This window comes from Archocentrus centrarchus, chromosome 11, assembly GCF_007364275.1.
Source record: "Archocentrus centrarchus isolate MPI-CPG fArcCen1 chromosome 11, fArcCen1, whole genome shotgun sequence".
Taxonomy (NCBI): domain Eukaryota; kingdom Metazoa; phylum Chordata; class Actinopteri; order Cichliformes; family Cichlidae; genus Archocentrus; species Archocentrus centrarchus.
In genome coordinates this window covers 33679412-33703979 of record NC_044356.1, presented here as the reverse complement: position 1 = coordinate 33703979, position 24568 = coordinate 33679412, and the positions used below count along the sequence as shown (strand labels likewise).

The 24568-nt window shown below is 45.7% G+C and overlaps 2 protein-coding genes across 4 annotated transcripts; both read left to right on the top strand.

Annotated features, from left to right (window-relative positions):
- The first annotated feature begins 1366 nt into the window (after positions 1-1366).
- gon4la (gon-4 like a) lies at positions 1367-13122 on the top strand. Of its 3 annotated transcripts, XR_004020619.1 has the most exons (27): positions 1367-1563; positions 1890-2086; positions 2161-2375; positions 2518-2592; positions 2677-2727; positions 2817-2870; positions 3669-3764; positions 3849-3941; positions 4269-4424; positions 4528-4738; positions 4816-4917; positions 5110-5150; positions 5231-5346; positions 5413-5599; positions 5691-5777; positions 5852-6029; positions 6105-6255; positions 6442-6589; positions 6672-6788; positions 8799-9449; positions 9545-9628; positions 9714-9899; positions 9994-10137; positions 10572-10795; positions 11447-11549; positions 11655-12526; positions 13069-13122. XR_004020619.1 is itself a non-coding variant. In XM_030741918.1 (26 exons), exons 2-26 carry the CDS (start codon positions 1915-1917, stop codon positions 11760-11762), a joined length of 3729 nt encoding a protein of 1242 aa, XP_030597778.1. In that variant the 5' UTR covers positions 1367-1563; positions 1890-1914; the 3' UTR covers positions 11763-12577. The 3 variants fall into 3 exon arrangements, 2 of the variants coding, with proteins under 2 accessions (XP_030597778.1, XP_030597777.1); XM_030741918.1 differs by lacking the exon at positions 13069-13122 and having other exon boundaries at positions 6463-6589; positions 11655-12577; XM_030741917.1 differs by lacking the exon at positions 13069-13122 and having other exon boundaries at positions 11655-12577.
- A 247-nt stretch (positions 13123-13369) lies between these two features.
- LOC115788776 (protein disulfide-isomerase A3-like) lies at positions 13370-22578 on the top strand. Its single transcript, XM_030741956.1, has 13 exons — positions 13370-13562; positions 14276-14354; positions 14441-14558; positions 14646-14753; positions 15286-15415; positions 15496-15609; positions 15688-15813; positions 15920-16102; positions 16373-16481; positions 16572-16700; positions 20516-20595; positions 20671-20728; positions 22243-22578. The coding sequence occupies exons 1-13, from the start codon at positions 13399-13401 to the stop codon at positions 22330-22332; spliced, it is 1488 nt and encodes a 495-aa protein (XP_030597816.1). The 5' UTR covers positions 13370-13398; the 3' UTR covers positions 22333-22578.
- Positions 22579-24568: the final 1990 nt, after the last annotated feature.

Genomic DNA, 24568 nt, shown 5'->3' with positions numbered 1-24568 from the left:
GAACGGTTTACTGTGTAGGCAAACTGTAGGGGGGGGCAGGGAGGCAGGATTTTATGTGCTGTACGACTAGCCATTCAAAGCACTTCAACATTGATATGAGTGCCACAGGGAAGTAGTCATTTAGTTTGGCCGGATTGTGCTTCTTTGGCACAGGGACAGTGGTAGCTCTTTTGAGGTATGTGGGTACCACTGCCTGGCTGAGAGAGGTGTTGAAGATGTTTGTGACCACATCTTTTAGTTGTTCCACACAGTACTTTAGGACCTGCTCAGGGATCTTGTCGGGCCCTGTAACTTTCCATCAATTGACACTAGCAAGGATCTTCTTCACCTGTCCAGGTGTACCCTGCCTCTCACCCTATGACAGCTGGGATAGGCTCCAGCACCATCACAACCCTGAACTGGGTGGGTGGATTCTTACCTTCCATCAGCAGGCTGTCCATGTTTAAAGTCTATAGGTCCATCCATAGAGTGATCACTGCTCACAGACACACAGCTGGGTTCAGGACAGTTTAAATCTTATATATTTTACCACTTCAACACAAACTGGTATTTGTTTCACGAGCCCAGAATGCATATTTGAACAAATTACCACACAGTTTCTTTCTGTCATATCTTCACACTTCAGTCTCTTTGTTAACTGCTTGTGCCTGAGAGCCTCAAACAGTAACACATGCAGATCATTCTCAAAGCACCCTCCTTTAACTTTGTTTAGGTTTATTTACCTTTGAATGTCCAGGAGAACATTTGGAAAGAAGAAGCTGCTCGTTCTCCTTGTTGCTGTGCTTTTTACCCTGAGTTTCTCTTGCAGATATCAAAAAAAATGCCATTAAGATAAAAATGTCACATTTATTTTTAAACCTCAACCCTGATAAAATTCATTTATGTTGGCCATCCACTCTCTGACCCCGTGACCTGAGGAACAGATTGAAACATGGAGCTTTTGATGAGATTGTCAGAGTTTCATGTCTGAGCTGATTCCCCAAAAAAGTGTCTTTCAGAATACATTTCCTTTCAGAGTAAATCAACTTTGATCAGGTCTCATCGAAATCACACCATTAGTAATATTTAACCAGACTGAGCAGTCATCAAAGCAAGCTGAATATTTCTGTGCTTTGACATTAATTGAAGTAGAAGCGGAGCTTCTTTGAATCGCAGGGACATTTGGCCTCTTCTTAACGCTTTTTCATACATTTCTTCCATTAAGAAAAAAATACTGATTTTTGTGAGTCTGTCATCCAATCACAACACTGACTTGATTAAAAAAATGATTGATTTTTTGTTTTGTTTTTAAACACGCAGGAGACGCAAGATGACGTCACCTCGCTCAAGTGTGAAACGTCAGAGAGAGGGCGCCGGAAATGTAGTTTTTGAAGGCGGATTCTTCTGACGGTTGTTGTGGCGGTAACTGAGTTCGTGTTGCATCCCGTGGACGTGTACTGAGGTTGGACCAGAAGGCCTGCTGCTCCGCTTGCTATGAGCCGGAGCCCGCAGTGGCTCACGTTAGCACCTAACTGACGGGAGGTGGCACGATGAGCCGCAGCGGCTAAAAACACGCAACCCCAGGTAAACACCGGTAGTTTCGTGTGGTGGCCTTCTGCACTGTCTGTCTGTCCGCCCCTCTGGTGTCTCTCCCGGTCTTTAACGGAGGCGCTCCGGGAAAAGCTGTAAAGGTTCAGAGCAGCAGCAGAGCCCCGTCCCAATCCCTGCCTGCGCAGTGGCTTCATCCTGACCCTCTGAGCCTCTCTTTAACACAAATTTCTTCTGATTGACCAACTTCTGGAAGCCTGTCGAGGGGCGGCAGTCGTAGCTTGCATAGCCCTTTAATGCTTTTTGTTTAGGTTTATTTACTTTATTTTGAAATCTTGAGTCTGATGATGTCATTGTTTCAGAGGTCAGAGGTCATGTTTCTCCACAATGAACCTGGGCCCAAAGCGTGTCAAACTCAGCACATCCAAACTCGTTCCTGCTGTCGCCAGTGCTGGACCGCTGCAGCTCGCCGCCAATGATGCTCTGCTGCAGGAGGAGGAGGAAGGCTACCTGCTGGTGGAGGAAGACACCACTGACTCAAGCCTCATCATCACTATGGGTAACACACACACGCACTCACAGGTCTCTGAGGACCTGGGTCTCTGATAAACTAACAAGTTATCTCTCCATCAGAGGACAGCCAGGTGGAGATGAAGGCCACCAGGAGGAAGACAGCCAGGAGGAAGAAGAGGAAACTCACTGAGGAGGAGGAGCAGAGGGACGGGGCCTCAGAGAGTGAGGAGGAGGCGGGAGTGGAGGTGGAGATTGACAGACAGCTGGATCAGTCACTTGAGACAAAGTCCAAACAACACAACTTGACCACTGTGAATGTCAAAAACATCATCCATGTGAGTGCGTGCACCTGGCACACCTGGAGGGGGTGCTGACCTGAACGCTGAAGAGTGAAACCAGAAGAAGCAAATATCTAAATCTCTATAACTCTAAAATATCTAAAAACTTACTTTTTAAAGTTTTAACTTTTACCTACAGGAAGTGATCACCAATGAGCATGTGGTGGCCATGATGAAAGCTGCCATTAATGAGACTGAGGCTGTCCCTCCATTTGTGAGTCTATCATCCAATCAGAACACTGACTTTGATCACGAGTCCTGACCCTGCTGCTCACGTCCTTTTTCTTCTTCTCTGTAGGAGCCCAAAATGACTCGATCGAAGCTGAAGGAGGTGGTGGAGAAAGGCGTGGTGAGCCCTCTTACAGCAGCTGATCAGCTGCAGTCCCAGCACACACACACATACACACACAGCCCTCTGACCTTTCTATTTCCTGTCAGGTGATTCCAACCTGGAACATCTCGCCCATCAAGAAAACCAGTGACATCATCAAGGTAAACGTCAGAGGTCAAACCTGAAGTTCTGACTGCGTTCTTTATCACATCATGAGCTAAATTCAAGTTTTTAAAAATCATATTAAATTGTTTGAAAACATTTTAACTTTTTTAGACAAATATTCTTTATTTCAGCGACACATATTTTTAACTTTTTTGTCCGTATTTGACATAAATGTCATTTTTACACTTAACTCTTAAAAAGTTTTTACCTTTGAACATTTACATATTTTATTTGGAACAAATATCCATGAAATTAGTTCAACTAAACATTATTTTTTTGTCTAATAATGATAATAATAATAGAAATGTTTCCTAAACAAGTTGTCAAAATTTTCATCCTTTTTTTTTTAAACATTATTTTAAAAAAACATCTGTCTGATAAAATTAACAAAATTTAATATTTTATTTTCATTACATTTGTAGACAATAAAAACATTTTTATTAACAGAGAATTAAAAAAAATTACTCCTTCGACAATTTGAACTTCCAACCTTCTGTTCCGTAGCTGCAGAACCCTACACAAGTAAAAATATGTAGAACGTTTAGTAAGAGTATTAACATGTTTCAATAACATTTTTAAAGCATGTTAAGCGATTTAAAAATAATTAGAAATAAATACAAACATGTTTTAAAGTTCATTTTTTGAACCATTTATTTTTAATTATGTTAAAAATATGTTCTTATTTCCCTCCTGAATGCTTGGACTGAAGCTGCAAGGATGTGAGAATGTCACCTTTGTTTGGTGTACTGAGTCATGTTGTCGATAAAGTTTCAGCTCCGTGCGTCTGTTCTCAGGCTCCTCAGTTTGTGGATATCCCTCTCGCTGAAGAAGATTCCTCTGATGAAGAGTACCGTCCCGACGAGGAGGAGGAGGACGAGACGGCTGAAGACGTGAGACTCTTGAATGGCTGCAGCACGCTGTGATGCTGATGATCGTTGATTGATGATTGATTGATTGATTGATTGTGTGTGCAGACGTTCCAGGAGAGTGACATGGAGAGCATGGCTTCTTCTCCTCGAGGGAGTCGACTGGCCCGAGCTGAGGAGGACAGCTGCAGCCCGTGGCAGGTGTGATCATCAAGCCATCAATCAATCAGTCCACTGATCAGTCAGAGCTTTAAAACTGAAAATATCTGTGAAACCTTCAGCTTTGTCAGACATTGTGTAAATAACTTGTTGGAAATTAACAAAATGAGACATTAAAGATAAATAAAAATATTGATCAGATTAATCAATACTGAAATTCATCCTTCTGTTGATCTGACTGTAAACATGGAGGTTTGAGTGAAAACAGGACTGTTCAGTAGATTTATGTACACCTGTTTATAAAAGCCTGATTTAATGTGACTGTCTACCTGAGCTTTAAACCCCGCCTCCTCGCCTCTGTCCTGTCAGACTTCTCGAAGCCGCTCCAGACGTTTGAGGGCAGGAACCATGGGACCACCCCCTCCTCCCAAAGCTCTGCTTCCCAAAGCTGTGACTGACAGCACCTTCCTGGAGAAGCTTCATGCTGTGGAGGAGGAGCTGGCTGTTTGTTTGGAGCCCTATCAGGTAAACCTGGAGACAGCGGGTCATGTGATTCTTGAATGGTTATGTGTGAAACCAACAGAAGTTCAAATGAGCTGAATAAGCTGTTTATTGTCATCTCTGTCAGCCTCTGACTGAGTCCGAGGACGAGGCCGGTCTCATGGCGTACCGGACTCGGTCCAAACGTCCTCTCAGGGATGTCCCGCTGGGCCGGCTGGAGGCAGAGCTTCGAGCTCCTGACATCACACCTGATATGTACGACTCTGGCACCACACACGAGGACAGGGAGTGGACTGATTGGCTGAGAGGCCTGATGAGCTCAGACGTAGACAATGAAGGTGAGGGTATGTAACTGAGCGGGGCTTCGAGTTCTGACTGTGGACTAAAACTCTGATCCATAATCTGTCTCTGACAGAGGAGTGTGATGATGAAGATGATCCAGAGTACAACTTCCTGGCTGACATCGATGAGCCTGATGTAGAGGATTACCGTGATGACAAGGCTGTCCGCATCACCAGTCAGTAAACAAGCACACACATGTTCAGGTTTTTCCTGCATATAAAACATTTTTGAGGGTTTGACCTTTGACCTCATGGACACCAGTAAAACTCTGCTGACAGTCGTTTAAGGTCACTGCAGTAATACCTGAATACTGACTGATCAATAATCAGTATCTGCAGCTGATGTTGATTTGTGTTTGTGTCCTCAGAGAAGGAGGTGAACGAGCTGATGGAGGAGCTCTTTGAAACGGTATGAAACTCAATTCAGGTTACCTGTCTGGCCCCTCCCCTTCATCCTCACCTGTTTGCTCACCTCTCTGTGTGTCTCAGCTGAAAGAGGACCTGGCAGGACAGGAAGTGGATGATGAAGGCCATGAGGAAGAGGAAGAGCCACAGGAGGAAACACAAATAGTTCAGACTCACATGCCTGAGGAGCAGCAGGACAGGTATGTAGCACGCACACACGCTCACACAAACCTGGATATTTCTCTGACTGTATGTTTCCATCTCAGAGAGCGTGCTGATGATGAGGCGGAGGATGAACCAATCACAGAACTGCGTACGGTGAAGCAGCAGCTGGCATTAATAAGGAGGAAACGGCTGACGCAGACAACATATGACACGCACACACACACGGAGCTACACACACTGAAGGTGAACACTGAGCAGAGGAAACGCCTGCAACAGCAGCTCCAACAGGTAAACACACTGGACTGTTTCAGCATGGCTGCTGAGAGCTGTTACCATGACTACAGTACCTGTGTTTACCTGCCGTCTCTCTGTCTCTCAGCACGTCCAGCTCCTGACGCAGGTTCACCTGCTGACCTCACCTGTGCTCAGACTGCACAGCGAAGCGGAGACCTGTCGGCAGTTCCTGGTAACTCACCTGGATGTGTTGTGATGTACTTCCTGTTGTTAATGCACCCGTTAATGTCACTTCCTGCCTGTCAGTGCGAGCTGGACCTGCTGGCGCAGCGGGCTGAGCTGATTGGTTCGGTGGCTCTTCCCAGTTTCTGTAGTGCCTTCAGAGCGTCCAACCTGCAGGTGGCACTGCAACTGCTGGATGAACTGAATCAAGCGCCCATCAGCTACCAGCCACAGCTCCGCCCCCATGATGCGAGGGGCCGCAGTGAGTACAGCTGGGGGGGCGGGGCTTCTTTGATTGCTGGGGGATTGATTGTAACCTGGTTTCACCTGCTCACAGTGCGCTGCTTCCCCGTCATGCCGGCTGAACTCGCCTGGCTCTTCGCCACACGGCCCGTCTTCATGTATCCGGAGCTCCTGCCCAGCGCCAGCCTAGACCCGGCGCTGTACTGCCCCCGTAGGACGACGGCTTTCACTGCAGCTGAGGACTGGTGAGAATGCACCTACTCACACAAGCTGGCTTGAAAAACCCTCGCCATGACCTCACTCTTTGCAGCTACAGTGTTTTATTATTGTGGGGTCCTCACAGTATAAAGTGCATTGAGGCGACTGTTGTGATTTGGTGCTTACAAATAAAAGTGAATTCAATTGAACTCTTATGTGTGAGTGTTTTTCAGTCTGCTGGTGCTCGGCCTCAGGAACATGGAGGGGTCATGTGACCCACCCAAACTGGTGTCTCAGTTCCTGCTGAGGAAGACTCTGGTGCAAGTACGACGAAGGATCCTGCAGTGCTGCAGACCAGGTTCGCCTGACAACATTGTCAAGGTAACACACGCACACACACACACACACACACACATATACGCTTTGTCGCTCTGAGCTGAGTCCATCTCTCCATCCTATGCAGACATTCCGGTACCAGCGACAGGTGCTCCCGATGCCGCTGACATGTCATCCTGTGGATCCAGCAGAGCAGCGCCCCCCTGTGGAGAGAGAGGAGAGTGTCATGCCTCTGTGGCTGCTGGTAGGATAGCTGCTCCTGTTTCCTTTGTGCCATGTAAAACATCCACCGTGACACCGATCATAACAGTAACTGTCAGCTGAGCGTCTTTCCCCCGCATGCGGTCTTTGAGTTCAAATGGAAGCTGTACCTGCATCAGCACCATCTGCAGTTTCAAATTAAACTTCAAAATAAGAGCATGGGAATTTTTGGCATGTAAATCAAAGGTGTTGTTTTCAGCCCGCCAAAGTGAAGTTCCCCCATGTGTGAAACTCTGTATGGAAAAAACGTGTGATGAACAGTAAATCTGAGCTGCCCCACTCAATGAGGCAAGTCTGACTTCTGATGGTTAAAGAGTGACTTGCAGGGAGGTGACCTCAGTGTGTCTGTATGCATCAAAATCACCTTTAAAATTGTCAGCTGAGCGACAGTTTATGAGCAGCAGAAACACAGCCCTGACATAACAGCAGGGACGGTGGCTGAGTGAGGTCAGCGTTATTGTTGCGTGCCCCAAGTGTGAGATCACCACACCCCCATCAGTGTATGCACTGGTGCTTGAGGTGTGCCTGACTCGCTGCAGTCTTCTCCTGAACAATCTAGTTGTTAAGTGATTACGTAGAATTCCATTTCCGGGTCCAAAATGTCCTGTGTGCCGCAATGCTGTGTCCCTCGTTTTAACCGATCCAAATAAAGAAAAAAACTCAGCTGGCATTTTACCGATGAGAAAGAGAAGAAGAAACTGGCTGCAGTTGATACGGGATGTTACAGTCTTCTGTAATAGTGAAGAGTCACTGGTTCTGCCATTGTTGTTTATTTCGGAGCATTTAGACCCAGAAATGACGTTGGACTTAAAGACCAGATAGGTGTTGCCACTGAGAAAAAAAGGTCTCCTAAACAGTGCTGGTAAAGGAGTAGAAAAGCTCCAAACAATAAACAAAGCAGTCAGTTTCCTCCAGGAAGTCTTGTGTTTTTCAGCTTTTGCAGAGTCTCTCTCTGTGTAATTTGTGTAATCTGAAAATCTCCTGAGCTCCTGCATTGATAGACACCAACCTGGTCATACAGTCATGTCTCCAACCCGGCCACAGCACGTGGGTCAGATTATTGAAATCTGGAGGTGAACAACGAGAGTGACGGCAATTTTTACACAGCCAGCGTGAAACCAGGTGTCAGCTTTAAGAAATGTGGAGGCCGATCCCTTTATTTTTGCTGTAGACTGAAAACATTTGGGTTTGTCATTAAAAAAAAAAAAAATCAATATGAGACAAATAAGCAACATCTCAGCTTTTATTTCCAGGAATTTCCATCTGGATCTGATACAGTTCATAAAGTGGCACCTTTGGTCTGAAGCCATCCATTTTTCTTGTGCACAAAAATATTGCAAGATAAAATAGATTAAAGTGAGTAAGAATATTTAGTTTTGCAATAAGCCTGTGACCCACTGACATCACTAACCTTTTGCATTGTTCTTTTGTGATTCTTCTTTTGCTTTTCCAGGATTTCACCACAACCTCTTTGAGTTGTTGTTTGTTTTGGGTTTTTTTTTGGGGGGGGGGGGGGGGGGGGCTTACTCCCTTCAGTCTCCTGTTTAGCAGCTAAAATGCTCTATAGGTTTAAGTGGAGGTTAATGAGCCCAGAAGAAGCCATGAAAGCCCAACCTATGACATCACCTCCACTCTGTTTCTTTCTCCAAACTTTAGCCTCTCCATCACTTTGGTAAAGGCTCATCTTTGTCTCATCATTCCATAAAACTTTGTCCCCTCTGGAAGTTGTTGCTGATGTCACTTGCAGCTCTTTTAGGGTCTTTCTTTACAGCACTTAGTGTTTCCATCAGAACTGCTGTTGTTTTCCTTGGTCGACCTGTTTCACATCTGTTACTTAGTACACCAGTGACAACTTTCTTCTTCAGGACATTCCAAACAGTTGTACTGGCTATGGCCAATGTTTGTGCATGTGCTCTGATTGATTTTTAAAGAAACACATATGTTCATCTTCTGCTCTCTGATTGGACCTTTCACACATCTCTTCTCTCCTCAGCGTTCTCTCCCTGTCATCTACCCGACCATCAAGTGCTATAACAGCTCCACCCCTGAGGTCCCACCCCCCTGCAGGTGGACTGGAGCCCGGCAGAGTCAGCTGACCTTCCTGCGCTCCGCCTCCAGCTCCTACAGCTTCCCCCCTGGCACCCGGTACCCAGCCCGCCTCCCTCAGAATCTTGACTTCAGACGAATTGGCTTCATCTTGCTTAATCAGGCCCCTCCTCCCACTGACTCTGCCCCCTCCACACCTGCTCCTCCTCAAGTTCTCTTTCACCGCCTCCTCCTGACTAGGAGTGATGCCCCCACTGACATCACCACCTCCACTTTCTCCACGACAACCAGAGAGCAAATTAGACACCACAGTCAAACGCTGGCTGCCCTGAGGAGTAGGGAGAGGGGTCACAGATGCTCTACATCTCCTTCCAGTGAAGGTCCCACCTCCCATCAAGTGAAGGGGGATGATGTCATCAGAACTGATGAAGAGGAGGAGGAAGAGGGCAACATTGTCCTGGTTCTGTCTGAATCTTCACCCAGCACTGCAGGAAGTGATGACATACAAGAGGCGGTGTCAGAGAGTAAACAGGAAGTGGTCCAGACACCATTAAGAACAGCAGAAGAAGATGGAGGTAGAAAGACCATTCATCAGCAGGTGAAACATTTACAAACACCTTCCTCCAGTGGCCAATGTCAGCTCATAATCAATTAACCAGATACCTGGAATAAAGACTTCCTGTTTGGTTTCAGCCATCATCAGAGGAAACTGACGAAGATGAAGATGATCAGAGAAGACGGGAAGATGTGCTGTTTGCTCACGATTATCTCTACAGGGTGAGAGGCCTTAATTCTAAAAGAATGTTTGGTTTAATTGGAAAGGTTGTGTAACCATAAACTGTACTTCCTGTTACCTGGTCAGGTGTGTGAGGCGGTGCAGGTGTGTCCGGGCCTGTGGGAGCAGCTGCTGCAGGTGTTGGAAGAGTTCTCCACGGCAGCGGCCGATGTCCTATACGACAGACTGAGCAGCATCCTGCGGCCGTGGCCTCAGCTGCTCAGAGACTTTGCCGCCTTCCTGAACCATAGACAAGCTCACCGCTGTGGCCTGGTGGGTGACATCACTGTGACCTCACAGAGACCTGCTGTGATGTCACTCAGGTGCCCTCAGTGACTTATCCTCCTCTTCTTCTCCTTCTCTGCAGGTTTTGGAGCAGCAGCTATTTGAACGCAGTCGGCGATTTCTCTGGAAACTGAGGCAGAGACTGGGGGAAAGCTCCGCCCTCTACCAGCAGGTAGTGTCAGTACTGCAAGGAAGCTCTGCCCCCTTACCTGAGGATACGAACAAGGTAGGTACTGACTGTCAGTTGAGCTGACCTATCAGTTTCATTATCAGAAAATCTATCAATTATTTTTTTAATGATTTGTCTGAGACAGACTTCACAGGTGCCATTAGCGCAGTGGTTCTCAAATCCAGGCCTCGAGGTCCGGTGTCCTGCAGGTTTTAGATGTGTCCCTGATCCAACACACCTGAATCAAATGGCTGAATTACCTCCTCAGTATGTAGTCAAGTTCTCCAGAGTCCTGCTAATGACTTCTGTATTTGACTCAGGTGTGTTGAAGCAGAGACACATCTAAAAGCTGCAGGACACAGGGCCACGAGGCCTGGATTTGAGAACCACTGCATTAGCGCAAGGCTAAAATCATTGATCACTGATTGATTTTCCTCCTGAATAATCAGTTAATCTCACTTGAAAGTCTGATTCACTGTTTGTTCTCTCAGCTCTCGTCTCTGCTCCACCATCATCCTGACCTGCAGCAGGAAGTCTGCCAGTTCTACCAGCAGTTTCATGCCACTGACTCAGCTTCCCAGAGTCGTCCTGACGGGAACCGAGTCGAACCTCAGAGAGGTGCCAACAGAGAGGAAGAGGAGGAGGGGCGGCGAGCGGTTTGTGCCAAAAACATCACGATGACGGCCACTGGAGACAAAGTTGTCATGTGGACTCGGTCAGAGAAACATCCAGAAACACTCAGGGAATTGCTAAAGAAATGTTACTATAATTTTTTAAAAACATTATTTAAACATCATTTAAACCTTCCTAATCGGAAGGTTGGTGGTTTGATCCCTGGCTGCTCAAGTCTCCATGCCAAAGTATCCTTGGGCAAGATACTGAACCCATGCACGTGCACACATGTTCACGTGCTCTTGAAACATGTTCTAGAAACATATATTAAATGTTGCATCTTGTGTAAAATATAAAACTTTCCTAAGAAAACAGATCATTAATGTTCTATAAAACATCTGAAGGTATAAAAATCAAGAAAAATTTGACTTACTGAAATATAAATGAAGCTTTTGCAGTAAACAATGCGAGACATTTGTATTGTTAAAAACTAAATGTTGTAGAAATATTTGATTTTTAAATGTCCTGCAAATATAAAACTGTTCTACAAACGTGAACAGGTTAAAGCAGTTTGAGGTGTAGTGATTCCTCAAACATCCAGAGGAAGAGCAAGCAAACAAATGTAGAAGGAAGGAAGGAAAGAAGCATCTTTAATAAAACATTTCAGATTTCCTTCACAGCCATCAAACTAAATGATAACCGCAAAAGAACAGAAACTAGTGTTAAAAGCAGATTCTGGTTTTTCCTGTTCCAGCGAGGTGGACCGAGCCATCCTGACCGCCTGTCAGCAGAGAGGGGCCACCTGGAAAACATTCAGACAGGTGTCCGCCCACCTAGGGAACAAGACCACCCAGCAGGTGAGAGGGGGCAGAGCCTCAACATGCAGGTGTAGATATCTGACTTCTGTTATTCTTCTAAGTGTTAAATCTGGGAGGTTTTTTTTTTTTGGTTTCGTTTTCCAGGTCCACCTTCGGTTTCTCGATCTGATGAAGCTTTTCCACTCTGCAAAGTCCGGTTCCTGTTCCTTTGAGGCTCAGCCAGTCAGCAGGCAGGAGGCTGCTCCAGACTGACTGCTGGACCAGTCAGAGCCCTGCATACGGACTGCAGCGTCCAGACTGATCCAGATCCACTGCCATCTGAGTTTGTGGAGTTTATATGGACAGATGGATGTAGTCCGGCAGGGGGCGCTCACCTGAATGCCCGTGTCAGATTGCTGTAATTCAGATTTCATCAGAATGAGGGTAGAACTCAGAGAAGTCACCTGATTGGTTCTGGAGGTTCTTAGAGATATTTCTAGGATGTGTTGACAGGAGTTCCTCAGACGGCTCCATTGGGAGGATCAAAGCGTTAAATCTGAGATCTGAATGTTTATACTAAGCATGCAGACCTCCTCATCCAGCCTTTGGTTATGGACTTCAGGTTTAAGGAGATCCTGAGCTTAAGGTTCTAAGCTCTGGATCAGAACCTAGACCTGTGGAGGAAATTTAAGGCAGAAGGTGATGAAAGGGTTAATGCGAAGGATTGTAGCTTTACTGTGAAAGGGTTCAGACACACTTCCTCTTTGTGTTTGAACTCAGAGTCCTTGACCAATCAGAGCATAGCTTTATTTAAGTTATTTATCATTAATTTATCTCCTCTAACCTCACAGAGGGAGAGAAGCCTCTGTGGTCACATGACACAAAGAAGGAATGTTCTGCTGAAGTAGGGTCACGTGACCACAGTGATGCACCTGTCTCCACCTGCTGGAACCAGTGGGACCTCCTGTTTTCCCATAACGCTCTGGAGCGAGGGTGCCTCCTGGCTCTCATGATTCCTGTACAAACATGACGAGAAGGTTTTGTACACACTTTTATTCACATTGAATTAAAACTCATTAAAAATTTTTTACTCTTTGAAACTGTCTGTAAACAAACTGTTTATTACTTGTGAACACATTTCCGATCTGAGGGTCACATGATTGCATCATGTAATCAGAATGCACGATGTTAACGAGTTCATTCAGGTCGTCAGAATCACCGATTATCAATAAGGACACCTGCGTATGAAGAAACGGTTGAGCTTCAGACCAAACTTGAAGCTAATATAACTAAATATCATTAGGAAAGTATCCAGTATGATTAAAATAATATCTGCTTGTTTTAATTTCAGCCCTTAAATGTTTGTTCTATTATGTTTGAAATGTAAATTCCAGACCTTTAACATAAAGTGGTGTTTATATCTTAAAAATGGCATGTGAACGTTGAATGAGGGCGTTTTGTGATTGACGGGCCATTTGACCAATGACAGCCTTGCATCGCATCACCGCTCCTATTGTTGATCCAATTAGAGAGTACCTTTCCGGTAGTTTCTCTTTACGTCCCGCCTTCCCTCTGACAGCTCAGAAAGAGTGCAGCGACACCGGAAACCACCGGAACTGCAGTAATCAGACCTTCAAAATCAAAGCCGCAGATTCGTTCTCTGGATTCAAATGGTATGATTTGGTGTGTCGTGTGTCTGTAGAGGCTCTTAGTGCTACATGGCTTTAATTTTCCTTTAAAGATGTTTGATTGTAGTCATTCTACATTTGAAATAATATATGTAACGGCGAGGTATTTTACTTTGAAGGTGATATAGTTGGAACGACGGCGGGTCTCATCGGGCCTCCCGGACGGTGACGGTCACCGGTTTCATCCGTCTCTTTTTCAGCTGCTCCTGTTCTGCTGCACCATGGCGGCCGCTCCGTGCCTCTTTCTCGCCGTCACGTTAGTACTGCTGTCCGGTTTTTCCGCCGCCGCATCGGCGCACAGGGAGGTGATGGAGCTCGGGGACACGGACTTCGACTACCTGGCAACGGAGCATGAGACCATGCTGGTGAAATTCTACGCTCCATGGTAATGAAGCGGCAGTAGCTTCGTGTGGCTAGCGGCGGGAGATTTTACCGTGATTTTAACGGGACCTCACTGTGAAATGACTTTATCCTTACTGGGTTTTTATTGTGCTTTTAAAGTGTGTCTCTGCTGTGATATAAACACTAATAACCTGCTGTTCTCCCCTGTCATTTCCCTTCATTTTATTTTTTGTTTTTATTATACTTTGGCTTTTATTTACTTCCCTTCTTTCTTTCGTTTGGCCCTTCTTTCCTCCTTCATCCTTCCTCCGTTTTCTCCTCCATCCTTTCTGCCCTTCCCTCCCTTCTTCTTTGCCTGCTCCCTTCCTTCCTTCCTTCCTTCCTTCCTTCCTTCCTTCCTTCATTAATTTATTTATTTCTCCCTTTCCTCCTTCCACCCTTTTTCCTTCCTGCCTTTCTTTCTACATTTCATCCCTCCTTTCTCGCTACCTCCTTCTTGTCCTTCTGTCATTCCTCCCTTTTTTCCTCCCTTGCTTCTTTCATCATTAATTCCTCTTCCTTCATTCCTTCCTCCCTTTCTTTCCTACTTCCTCCCACTTTCATTCATTTATTCCTTCCTTCCTCCCTCCTTGTTTCCCTCCTCCTCACTTCCCTCCTTGCTTTCTTCCTGTCTCCCTCCTTTACACCTTTCTTTTATTCCTTCTTTTGTTTATCCTCACTCCCTTCCTTCCATCCTCCCTTCTTTCCTTCCTTCAGGTGTGGTCACTGTAAGAAATTGGCTCCCGAGTTTGAGAAAGCCGCCAGTCGGCTGAAAGGAAGTGTTCAGTTAGCAAAGGTAACACCTTCATCATGTTCATTGTTGTTGTGAACGCCTGTCTCACCTGTCTTGAGTCTCACCTGTCTGTCTCATCTGTACATCAGGTAGACTGTACAGCAAACTCTGAGTTGTGCAGTCGTTTTGGGGTCTCAGGTTATCCCACCTTGAAGATTTTCAGGTACGGCAAAGACTCCGCCCCCTATGATGGTCCTCGAACTGCAGGTAGGAAACACTGATGTGAGGCATGCTGCTTCCCCTCTTGACTTGATGATGTAACGTACGTGTGTGTGTGTGTGTGTGTGTGTTCAGAGGGGATCTACGAACACATGAGGAGGCAGACTGGTCCGGACTCTGTCCACCTGAAGACCAAATACGACCTGCAGGCCTTCGTCAACAACTATGATGCCAGCATTGTCGGTATGACTCTGAGGTCACATATTGTTGCACACTGGTTTACCATTGGTCACATCAGGACCTGCTAACGCTGTCTGGAATTTAGACCAAATGTAAATCTGGTTTGAAGGAGGCACAGTCCTGTGACGGGCTCGGTCTGTTTTGAAACAAGCTAGTGGGCGGCAGCTGCGTTTTCTTTGTGATTTCTTGTCAAACAAATAATGAAATGGCAACCACAACCCATACTAAAACGCTGCATGAGCATCTGCAGGTCAGCGCCTTGAGACGGACGTGGTTTATTCACGTCTGAGCTTGTGTCTGCACAGCTTTAGCTAAACACATGCGTGTTGTCCTGGTCCAGACACCTGTAGTCCTTCACTGAGTTTTTACTGCTCGCTAAGAAAGCCGCATGCTCACCTCAGAATCCTATTGAGGTGAGCACGGCCACATGAACTTCAGGATCAGACTACACAAACGTGATTTCTGTGGCGCTCTGACTCACCTAGTTACATATAAACCTGTAGGTCCTTCACCTGTGGGCATGTGTGTGTTTCAGGTGTGTTCTCAGGTGTGGACAGCCCCCATCTGGCTGAGTTCACGAAAGCCGCCGCTCTGCTCAGAGAACAGTTCCGGTTCGCTCACACCACCGAAGTGCAGTTAGCTGAAGAGCACGGTGCCAACTCAGAGTGAGTCCACACCTCAGTGATGTCACAGCAGTGAGGTCACAATTTACAAGTGCTCTATTCATGTCTGTGTGGGTGTCCAGGTGTGTGCTGCTGTTCAGACCTCCAAGACTCACCAATGCCTTTGAGGACAGCGTGGTTATCTTCAGAGACTACCTGACCATCGGCTCGCTGCGGCGCTTCATCAGAGATCACATGTGAGTCTCTAACCACTCACCTGCTGGTCACTGGAGGAACTGCAGCTTCATTCCACCTGTGTGTCCACCTGTGTGTAGGTACGGCCTGTGTCCTCACATGACTTTGGAGAACAGAGACCGTCTGAGAGTCCGAGACCTGCTGACGGCATACTCTGACCTCGACTACCATCACAATATCCCCGGCTCCAACTACTGGAGGAACAGGTAACACACACGCACACAAAGGTGATGTGTTCCTCTTGTACAGCTTGATGAAGTGTTCATCTGTACAGGTTTACGTAGGCCTCTTCTTTGTGTGTCTTGTTGCCAGGGTAATGAAGGTGGTGTCTAAGTATGCTGGGCGTGGTCTAACCTTCTCCGTAGCCAATAAGAAGGACTTTCTGTCTGAGCTGGAGGAAGACTTTGGTGTGGGGATGTCAGACGGAGGAGAGCTGCCCTTCGTCACCATCCGAACCCGCCTCGGCCACAAGTACACCATGAGGGAAGAGTTCACGTGCGTACCTGGGGTCACACCATAGTGTCACATGTTCAGCGGGGGGGGTGTCAGACTAAACTGGAGCCACCTGTTCCAAATCCATAGAACACCTGCTGAGTGCAGAGTGGGCAGTGTGACCCACGTTTCTCAGCTTCCTGACCTCACACACTGCAAACCAATAAGATGAAAGCACCAACAGGTAACTGTGTGTGTGTGTGTGTGTGTGTGTGTGTGTGTGTGTGTGTGTGTGTGTGTGTGTGTGTGTGTGTGTGTGTGTGTTTGTTTCAGGAGGGACGGTGCGTCTCTGCAGAGATTTCTGGAAGATTACTTTGCAGGTCAACTCAAACGTTACATCAAGTCAGAACCGGTACCTGAAAAGAACTCTGTGGCTGTCAAAGTGAGAGAAAAAAACACCCCAAACCCTGCTGTGTTTCCATCAGCGGTGATGTCTCTGATCTCCTTGTAACCTCTGACCTGTGTGCCTCAGGTGGTGGTAGCGGAGTCGTTTGATCAGCTGGTGAACGACCCAGATAAAGATGTTCTGATCCAGTTTTTCTCTCCGTCATGTCCTCACTGTAAGAAGCTGGAGCCGGTCTACAAAGAGCTCGCTGACACGGTACGCTCACTCATTCATGACCTGAAGTCCTCTGCATCACACAATTCACACTTTTTAACTAAAGCACACAGGTGTGCCCTGTGCAGGTGTGAGCACAGGGCACACCTGTGCCCTCAAACCTAATTTTACCTGAACTCAAAGCTTCTGAGGAGCTTCTGTGGTTCTGCTTTCAACATGTGACATCCTAAAAGTTCTCCTGGACTTGATCCTTTACAGGTGCAGGTCATAAAATTAGAATATCTTGAAGAAGTTAATTTATTTCAGTAATTCCATTCAAAAAGTGAAACTTGTATATTATATTCATTCCTTACACACAGACTGATACATTTCAAATGTTTTTCTTTTAATTTTGATGATTATAACTGACAACTAATGAAAACCCCAAATTCAGTATCTCAGAAAATTTGATTACTTAAGACCAACACAAAAAAGGATTTTTAGAAATGTTGGCCAACTGAAAAGTATGAGCATGTACATCACTCAATACTTAGTTGGGGCTCCTTTTGCCGGGATTACTGCAGCTGTGCGGTGTGGCAAGCCGTGTTAATTTTGTTGATGAAATATTTTCGTTGTAGTTTTCGTCGTCAACCCTTGTTTTTATCATGAAAAGGAAAAAAAAAAAGACGATAACTAAATAAAAACTACCTAAAAGGATAAAAACGATAACCAAATTAATTGACACTTTTGTCAACGAATGAAAACGAGACGAAAATGCTTGGCAGGACAAAATCCAATCAGAACTGATTTAATTTTGTGACAGGCCGGGAAAACATCCAATCAAACGCACAGTTGCGCAATTTTGCTCTAAACCCGGGAAGACCAAACTAGCCTGTGATTGGTCGTTACTTCCGATAGAACTAAGTTATGTAAACAATGTCAGCAGGGAGGAAGAGAAGAGCCGATGTATGGACACATTTGTCCTTTGACGTAGTGACAAACAAAACGATGTGTAAACCATGTGGGGCGACTATCTCGGGTAAAAACATGACAAAGCGTAAACGACATCTGCAAACCAGTCACCCAGATCTCCATGCAAAGGTCAGCATTTTAATGTCATGCAGGGTAAAGTGTTTTTCCCAGTTTGTGTTTAGAGAAAATCTCCACACCGCGGTGGATTAGCCTTTATAATCTTAGTCCTGAACACTGCCCTGTACCTTTCAGAGCGTCCTGCTGTAAAACGCTCGGATTATCTCAGTAAGGTGGTGTTAATGATCAGGTGTGTGGGAAGCAGGTGAAACACTAATGTTAATATTATTAATAGTATTCCATAACTTTGAATAAATGTTTAATTTTGTGTAAGTGTGTATAATGACTAATTCAAGGGAACTGAAGAGAAAGCATTTACATTTTACACCCTTTATATTTTAGTTACTTAGTCGACTGTATTCTGGCGATAATTCATCAACTAGATTAAAACTATTCAGATGACTAAATTATGACTACAACTAAATCAAAATTTGCTGTCAAAATTAACACTGGTGGTATGTCTGTGGCACTGCTCAGGTGTTATGAGAGCCCAGGTTGCTCTGATAGTGGCCTTCAGCTCTTCTGAATTGTTGGGTCTGGCGTATCACATCTTCCTCTTCACAATACCTCATAGATTTTCTATGGGGTTAAAGGTCAGGCAAGTTTGCTGGCCAATTAAGAACAGGGATACCATGGTCCTTACAGCAGGTACTGGTAGCTTTGGCACTGTGTGCAGGTGCCAAGTCCTGTTGGAAAATGAAATCTGCATCTCCATAAAGTTGGTCAGCAGCAGGAAGCATGAAGTGCTCTAAAACTTCCTGCGTTGACCTTGGACCTCAGAAAACACAGGCCTCTTTCCCACCAACAGGGTTCCGGAGCCGTAATTTGAACCATTAGGCGGGTTTTCCACCGCTGAAGCACTTGGTGCTCGGCCGAAAAACGGGTTCAATTCCGGCCCCGCAAACTAGCTGGTCTCGAACCACGAACACGTGACTCTGCCGTCTCAACATCAAGTTTTCTACCATATTACATGTGTATTACAGGAGAAAAGCGAAGCGATTTTGACGGCTGTGAATTAGGTTGGGCTCTAAGGCTGAACTTGCTGCTTTGTATCAGTTCATATCACAGATAAAAGGACACAAAGTGCGTACTTGTCGTCTTGCTCTAATCGCTGTCTGTGTTTCCCTCTGTGCTGCACACAGATGCTGCAGTAGTTTGGTTTGGACCCTAAAACGTATTTGCAGCACAGAAAGGGGAGCGTGTTCTCCCACGTTTGTGCGCTTCGGCTTCCGTGTCCAGACGAGGACCCGCCCACGCTCATACGTAAAGGAGCAGTTCACAGAAACGCGGTGGGAACGCGGGCCCGTTAAGCGTTTCGCCGGTTCACTGGGATTGGCACGGGAACTTGCTCCAGCTCCGGAACCTCGGCGGTGGGAAAGTAGCATCAGTGGACCAACAGCAGCAGATGGCACGGCACCCCAAACCATCACTGACTGTGGAAACTTTACACTGGACCTCAGCCAGCGTGGACTCTGTGCCTCTCCTCTCTTCCTCCAGACTCTGGGACCTTGATTTCCAAAGGAAATGCAACATTGACTTTGATCAGAGAACATAACTTTGGAGCACTCAGCAGCAGTCCAGTCCTTTTAGCCCAGGCGAGACGCTTCTGACGCCGTCTGTTGTTCAAGAGTGGCTCGACACGAGGACTGCGACAGCTGAAACCCATGTCTGCATACGTCTGTGCTGGTGGTTCTTGAAGCTCTGACTCCAGCTGCAGTCCACTCTTTGGGAATCTCCCCCACATTTTTGAATGGGTTTTGTTTCACAGTCCTCTCCAGGGTGCAGTTATCACTGTTGTTGTACACTTTTTTCTGCCACATCTTTTCCTTCCCTTCGCCTCTCTGTTAATGTGCTTGGACACAGAGCTCTGTGAACAGCCAGCCTCTTTAGCAATGACCTTTGTGTCGTACCCTCCTTGTGCAAAGTGTTAAAGGTCACCTTTTGGACAACTGTCACTCAGCAGTCTTCCCCATGATTGTGTAGCCTACAGAACTAGACTGAGAGACCATTTAAAGGTCTTTGCAGATGTTTGGAGTTAATTAGCTGATTAGAGTGTGGCACCAGGTGTCTTCAATATTGAACCTTTTCACAATATTCTAATTTTCTGAGATACTGAATTTGGGGTTTTCATTAGTTGTCAGTTATAATCATCAAAATTAAAAGAAACAGACATTTGAAATATATCAGTCTGTGTGTAATGAATGAATATAATATACAAGTTTCACTTTTTGAATCAAATCTGTAAAACGTGACATGGTTGGCATCAGGAAAGCTGACACCTACAGAATGGGTGGGACCTTTGAACAATGGTTCATTTGTGTGAAGTGGCCGTCCCTGCTCTGAGCACCAGGAGGCACAGTCAGGGAGGTGCTCAACAAAAAACACAAAGTACGACACACACAGTCTGCTGTAACGTCATGTTTGCCATGCATCACTGTCTGAAAGTGTAATGCAGGTGCTAACTGATAGGGGTGCAGGTGAGCGCACCTGCAGCTCCTCACAGCCCAGCTGGATTCAGGCTCCGCCCCACACCCCATCTGCACTTGTGAAATTTAAGAAACTCAGCTTCACCTGAGTTCATTTAGGTGCTCCTCCTGCTGACATCACAGGGTGTCCTGCTCAAACTGGGACTGGTTCTCAGATATACGGTACTGGTCCCCTTTTACCTGTGAGGTGATGTTCAGTGTCTTGTAGCTCCACCCACTAAACGCACATGTTGTACTGGATGAAATGCTATTGGATTATTTCTGTGTAAAATCATCACTGAAGCTGCATCAATGTTTTTTCAGCTGCGATCTGACCCCAACATCATCATTGCCAAGATGAACGCTGTGGCCAACGATGTGCCGCTGGGCTACGACGTCCAAGGGTGAGACTCAGGTTTCCTGTGACACGCTTCGATCCTCGCCAGGTGTGAGTCTGATGTCCGTGTGTCTGCCTGCAGGTTTCCCACCATCTACTTTGCTCCAGTGGGGAGGAAGGACGAGCCCATCAGATACCAGGTAACACACCTGCAGCTTTGGGCTGGATGTCGCTCAGATAACGTTTCAGATTAAGTTACTTCCTGTCGGTGTGCTGTCTGCAGCAAGTGGCAGTAAGCCACACCCCCGTGTTTTGCTATAGTTTCCCTTCAGAGCTGTTTGAGCCACCCTGTCCCATGGGTTATATGGCAGTTAAATATACTCTTAAGTGCGATGCTCACCTGTGTGCTGTGTCAGGCTCCACCTTTCAGCACCAGCTCAGGTCCATACCTGACGAGCTGAGGTGACTTCACTTTGATCTCCAACAGCAAGACAGAAAAGTAGTCTACAGCTGCTTCCCTCAGCACACATCAGTCAATTTGAATCGAGCCCAGTTCACAGTGAAGTGGTTCCCACTTACATGTTTCCTATTGAAACTACACCCACTTTTCCTTTCAAATGTTTTCTAACCTGCTGGGTGAGACCATGTGGGCTTCAGAGGCCATTCATTCATATGTCAATACAGTCACTCACAAACAGGTTAGAAAGTAAAACAGAGACAACCTGTCACATTTAAACAGAGCCTCCTTTATACCTGTCTCTGACTGCAACCTGTGTAAAACAGGACAGATGTTTTCTCAAGGTCCAGAAATGGATCAAAATGTCCTCAACATGTCTTTAACTGTTCTGTCATTTTCAGCGAGCTCATGTTTAAAGCCAGCCTCACGAGCTGACCAATGAGCTCTTTCAGTACTTCCCAAAGTCTGCCTGGCTCCAAACTCTGTGTCCTCCTCAGTCCTGCTGCTGTGATTGCTGCACAAACACTGAGCCACTGATAACAAATCGTTAAAATGAGCATGGTTTTAGTTATCAGCGACAGGCTGCAGAGACACAGATCTTTTTGTACCACAGGGTCTACCCACCACTGAATTCCTGATTATTATTATTTTTTAGTTTATTACGCTGTGACTTCACACTGTGGTCTCTCACACTGGAATAGTGTGCATTTTTACACTATTTGAATCTACCTTTATTGTTCAGAAACCTTTGCAGCCGTCCTCCAACAGCTCGCCATTCCTGGATTTCAGCACCTTACACCACAGCAGAAGACACTGCAGGGAGAACACCCCCCCCCCCCCCCCCCCCCCCCCCCCACCCCTCTGTGTTCAGAAGAGAACATTAAAAAAAAAAGTACAGATTTTTATTTTGAAAGTCTGCTGGAACATTACATGCACACAGCTGTGTTTCCTGCAGGGACCAGGCTTTGTTTAACACCCCCTCCTTCATGCAGAGATACAGCAGGAAGAGCAGGAGGTCCACCAGTAAAAATTCAGTGTTTCTAGTTTTAAAGGTTTGCTGATGGATCTGAAGGTCACAGATACAGGGGAGCTAAAGCTCAGACACTGACATGTGAGTTAAGGTGAACCTTACATTTTTCAGCACTGTGCAGAGCAAGGAGGCACAACTTCACGGCGAGGGTGGGGCTTCAGACTTTGACAGGTTTTATTAGATAAACGTTCCTCTGGGGTCACATGATGTCTCCCATGTGCTTTCAGGGTAACCGTGAGCTCAAAGACTTCCTGCGGTTCCTGAAGCGAGAGGCGAGTCACAGTCTGGTGTTCAGCGGCTTCAGAGATGAACTGTGACCCCACCTCTCCCCTCACCCACCAATGAGAATGGACCGCACTGGCCTCCATGACAGCAGTGTGGAGGAGGGCCTGAATCTGGACTTCAGTTGCAGGACATCATGTCAGGACAGCCACTGCATCCAATCAGATTCCTCCCTGATCCCTAAAACACACCACTGTTAGTAATGCCATTGTCAGTTGCCTCATTATTTATTTATTTATTCATTTATTTATTTGTTTGTTTACACGACATTGTGCATCAAAGGACAATGGATAAACAGGATGCTGGTTTCCTTGTGTGTTTTTGAACAATAAAGTTTTTTTTATCAATTTAAAAGACTCGGACAAAGGTTTGTGTTTACTCACAGCTGCTTTAAACCTTTCATGTCAATCAATAAAGGTCACCTGTTGTCTCATTAGGCATTAAGCACAGATATCATTTAATTTCAATTCAATTTTATGTATCTAGTGCCAAATCACAACAGTTGCCTCAAGGTGCTTTATATTGTAAGGTAAATACCCTACAAAATTAAAAATGAAAATCTCTGAGTACAATAAAAAAACAGATTTTTAAAAAAAACAATCACCCCCCCCCCCCCCCCCCCCCCCCCCCCCCAAAAAAAAAAAAAAAGTATTGGAACAGTGAGGCCATCTCTTTATTTCTGTTGTAGACTAAAAACATTTGGGTTTGACATTAAAAGATGAATATGAGACAAAAGAGCAACATCTCAGCTTTTATTTCCAGGTATTTTATTCTGGATCTGATGCACAGTTCAGAAGATAGCACCTTTTGTCTGAAGCCATTTTTCTTGTGAGCAAAAGTATTTGAACATGTGACAGGTGTGTTTTGTTGCCCAGTTGTGTTCTGTTACATTGATTATTAAAGCAATAAATAGCACTGAATATCTACCCTCAGTTTCAGATTTGGGTTTGGCCTCTGCAGACTGTGCATTTATAGTTAGAGGAGTAACCAACATGAAAACCAGAGAGCTGTCTGTGGGTGAAAAACAAGCAGCTGTGATGCTGAGAGAAGATGGAAAATCAATCAGAGCCATTGCACAAACATTGGCCATAGCCAGTACAACTGTTTGGAACTTCTTGAAGAAAAAAGTCATCACTGGTGTACTAAGTAACATGTTGAACAGGTAGACCAAGGAAAACAACAGCAGTTGTGACAGAAACACTCTGTTCTGTAAAGAAAGACCCTAAAAGAGCTGCAAGTGACATCAACAAGTTCCAGAGGGCAGGAGTGAAGGTCTCACTGTTCACAGGAGACTTTGTACAGAGGCTTTACCAGAAGATGCAAATGACTAATTAGCAAAAAGAACAAGAAGGGCAGACTGGAAAGCCTCAGAAATTCTAGGACAAAGTCTTATGGAATGATGAGACAAATATTAACATTAATCAAGGTGATGGAAAAGCTAAAGTTTGGAGAAAGAAAGGATCTGCTCATGATCCCACACATACATGCTCATCTGTGAAACACAGTGGAGGCGATGTCATGGGTTGGGCTCAACCCATGACATTGTGCCACGGATCCTAAATTAAGGTATCATGAGGGGTAGGAGCACTCTGACAGTAATTTAAAGACTTTATCACTGCATGAATCTTCTGGATCCAGTGTTCGGATAACTTTCAGTCTGGAAGTTACCAGAACATTGGAGATATCACTGGATCTACCTGAGACAGCTGGGGAATGCCCTGGTTAATACGCAGGTGAAAAGAAGAGCTGATGCTGCCACACTTCAAGCCCCTGTCCAAGCAGCAATGACCCTCCTGGGAGTGAGGCCTGAATTATGTTTCTGCGTTGGGTCTTTGTGGGGCCTACATACATAAGCAGAAATTCCCTCTGAACCCTATGCTGTAATCACGATCCTTGCACACTGCGTTGACCTGACGTGCAGTTACAAGAGAGGTGCACATCAGGTTATGGCGTAGGTTACGCTGTAACCTCAGTTAGCTTCTTCCCTGAAGCTGTTCATCTGTTGAACTCTGGTGGGGCTGTGTCGCTGCATTGCTCTTGCACAACTCAGCACACAGTCATGCTGCTGTTTGCACATACTCTGCTGCACATGCTGCTGTCATTTGCAAAAATCACTGCTGTGGCACCATGTGTCACTACCTTTACTCCATCTTAAACAGTTTATTTTATATTGTTTATTTTTATATTTATTCAGTTTGTGTATGTATGTATGCATATGTATATTTAAAAAAAAATCCCAACTCGCCCTGTGGGCTGTCTTTGTCTTCCAAG